The sequence below is a fragment of the Serpula lacrymans genome (assembly GCF_000218685.1).
Source record: "Serpula lacrymans var. lacrymans S7.9 unplaced genomic scaffold SERLAscaffold_57, whole genome shotgun sequence".
NCBI lineage: Eukaryota > Fungi > Basidiomycota > Agaricomycetes > Boletales > Serpulaceae > Serpula > Serpula lacrymans.
The window spans coordinates 1-3,099 of NW_006763331.1; the positions used below are offsets into that span (position 1 = coordinate 1).

A 3,099-nucleotide genomic window follows, 5' to 3' on the forward strand; every position below is an offset into this window, starting at 1 on the left:
TTACCACTGTGTCGTACGAGCCGGCTCTTGCCGAGCCTAAAAGCTACTACTACGTATACTGTGATCACTAGTAGGGTCATTACTGTCAAGTAGAACATGACCACAGATTATCTTCTACATTACGATGTCAAGACGAGGCACTGTAATATAGCAGTAGATATGTTAAAGGGGGGACAACCTAAAGTTTACAGCAAGCTTAGCTATAACGAGGATGATGATCCAGAAGAAAGCCCAATCAGATCGGCTCCGTAAATATTGACTTCCTCCAGTCTAGCGTTGTAGTGATTGACTTAGGGAAGGTCTGCTGAAGACTGTCCTGTTATTCATGGGCGCTCAGCCGTGACGCAGAGAACAGCCTCCATCATTCGATGCGTACCTTGCTGCGGTCATCACTGCTTCTCAGCGGGCAAGGCGGCTCTGGCATAGATGCTTGCGATAGCAGGAGGAAGTGATAGATCGCACAATTTTTGCCCGCAGTACCGTCTGTCGTATTTCTTTACTCCTGGATCTGCCATAGTCTTCAGTCCAATGGAGCATACGTATAGCAGGGTGGGGAGGAAGGGTCTTGTAGGGCAAATGAGGCTCAGCGCACGCATTACGGTGGAGTCAAGGACACGTATGGCCTTTGCGCGCGAATGCCATTGTCTGGAGTGAGCACATGCTGGACAAGGTACGTATTTTCCATGTTCAGTTCTAAGGAATGGCCATCATAGGCTCTACATAGATGTAGTATGTGAAGTGATCCGATAGCCGGGAATGCTAGGTTGAACATACCAACGTCATTTCAGCCGAAATGTGGGATATTTCCCAAAGGTCTGCAGGCACATAATATTCACGGTGCTAAGCCACATATGGTCCCCCAAAGAATGTTCGCGAGGCAGGTCCTTTGAAGGCTTTATGCGTCTGGGTCAACTTTGCAAGTGGGGCATCGAGCATACATGGATTCAGGACGATTTTCGCACACATGTACATCGAACTCCGAGAATAAAATCAAGAGGACATCCAGTATTTGAGAACGATGTATTTTTCGGCATGTTTTTGATATCTACATGGAGTGTTAAAGACTCATCAAATAGCGGAAGTTGGTCAGACTTACTCCAATTGACAAATAAATTTGACGTTCAAATGGACCTCGCAGTTCAGATTAATGTCGTTCATTCGGTTCCATCCTACTAACAGTGGATTGTAAGTTCGCGTGGGGCATCGTAACAGCCAGTTCGACCAGTTGGACTCGGAATATTAGACTGGTTCAGACAAATCGCAGTATCTGTTGGCCTGCGATGGTAGACAACGCAATCCTAAGTAACTCGAAAATATTAGTAATCATCATCATAAGACCAACCCTCACTCACAGGCTAAATTCCTCAGGCTTTAGACTCGACACAGATGAAGAAATGGTCAAAACCCAGTTTTGAGGTGGCTGTGTTCTATAACGCACCCCCAAGTTTAAACACTGTTAAGTTCATGTTTGTATGCATGTTTGGCCCCTCCTCCGCATTACAACATATTGGGAGGAGTTAGCTTTACAACATAAAAAAGATCATATGGATATACGAAGATATATTAGAATGTACTAGTGACCGAAGGTTTGCCACAATTGCACTCCGAAGCAATAAATCCTACAGTTTATTGGCTCTCTTCAAGGCATCCGCGGGTGGAACACGGACAGAGTTAAGAACTCCCGATACATAGACCTTTTCACTGACTTTATCCCGAATCTTGGAATGGTATCGATAAGCAACATGGCAAACAACTTGAAAAGTTGCTCACCTCTGATCGACTGGTCATTAATAGCCCCTGCAATGTGATCGACGTGTTGACAATTTTCAACTGGGCACCTCTGTAAATCAATGAGCTCGAGACCCTTGATACCAATCACTGGTTTACATACAGCTGTGGAGCATCGTGGAATATTAAGTTCATTGTCGCTGCCATACCGACAGTGTTTCTGCCTGTCGCTGTTCCCAAAACTATAAGAGGTCCTAATGCACCTCTACATCCACAAATATGTATTCAGAGTGATTCACCCTTTAATTTGGTACTCACACATCCGCAAGATACGCAGCACATGCGCCGTGCAAAGATTTCCATGCGTTGCACATATCTGTTTAAAGTAACCGGAATTAACTTGACTCACAGTTGCCAGTTGGATATATAAATATAAAACTGACCTTCTTCCACACCTATCTCCAGGATAGTTTCTGCTTCTAATCTGTTTCCTGGACCTCGAAATAAATTTATATCTGTTATTCCCAGTCGGTGTCCGATATCTGTTCCAAAGCATGGCTTGGATGCCACGAAATACTTGAGGACCTTCGCATTGAGATTCTTATCCTCTAGGGATACGTTACCCTTGATATGCCCAACATCTAAGTCTGGCAAAGAGCGAAAAAAGGCTAGTGGGTCAGAGGCCATGAGAGTAGTCTAGTACTACGGATGTGTCTGAATAAATGATGGGGGATTGTGAAGAGTTGCATGGCGCCAAAGTAGTGATTTTTATGCTCCAAGGTGATCTGGATCAATCTTGCCCAAAAGAATCACCTAAAATAGTCCCTAGGCTACACAACAATTTCCGGGAATGGAATACATAGCTCGAAGATGTCGGTCATGGTCATGCGCCTCAGTGACTTGCCCGAGGGAGATCGTCTTCAAGTGGGGCAAGATATCAAAGTCGGCGATAGGGCTGAATGCACATATTAACAGTAAGGACAGCGGTGAATCTGGTATGAATCTTTGTGATTTTGCTTCTTGATAGTTTTCCTGGGCGCTGGAAGGAAGTCAAGATGGAGCCAGGATATATACGGCTCAAACAAAACTTCGAGGGTGGTGGGACTCCTGCTGTAGAGTCCGGCCACGACGCTGTCCTCAGTATTTCCGGCGGGACCTTTACTAGGGACGATGGTATGAGAGACAAAAGATCACATAATTCCGCTATTCATGCATCACAGGTAATCAGATAACCTTGATACAAGCATATCCATTAATAGCTCGATCCTTTTCAGAGCATCATAGGACTCACCGCACGGTCCAAACGGGATGCATGGCTAAAGGCAAAGTGATCAGATATCGATATAGGTACCAGTGGACTACACACTGGCA

At 45.1% G+C, this 3,099-nt stretch overlaps 2 protein-coding genes across 2 annotated transcripts; both read right to left on the reverse strand.

The window, feature by feature from the left end:
• Positions 1 to 264: 264 nt before the first annotated feature.
• Positions 265 to 1,440, reverse strand: SERLADRAFT_481197 (uncharacterized protein; the record flags this gene model as incomplete). The annotated part of the gene is made up of 5 exons (XM_007324841.1): positions 265 to 316; positions 377 to 716; positions 775 to 1,045; positions 1,097 to 1,298; positions 1,353 to 1,440. The coding sequence occupies one exon, from the start codon at positions 594 to 596 to the stop codon at positions 390 to 392; it is 207 nt and encodes a 68-aa protein (XP_007324903.1).
• A 44-nt stretch (positions 1,441 to 1,484) lies between these two features.
• SERLADRAFT_481198 (uncharacterized protein) lies at positions 1,485 to 3,099 on the reverse strand (the record flags this gene model as incomplete). Its single annotated transcript, XM_007324842.1, has 6 exons — positions 1,485 to 1,718; positions 1,771 to 1,840; positions 1,892 to 1,993; positions 2,047 to 2,104; positions 2,172 to 2,961; positions 3,020 to 3,099. 5 exons carry the CDS (start codon positions 2,413 to 2,415, stop codon positions 1,620 to 1,622), a joined length of 573 nt encoding a protein of 190 aa, XP_007324904.1.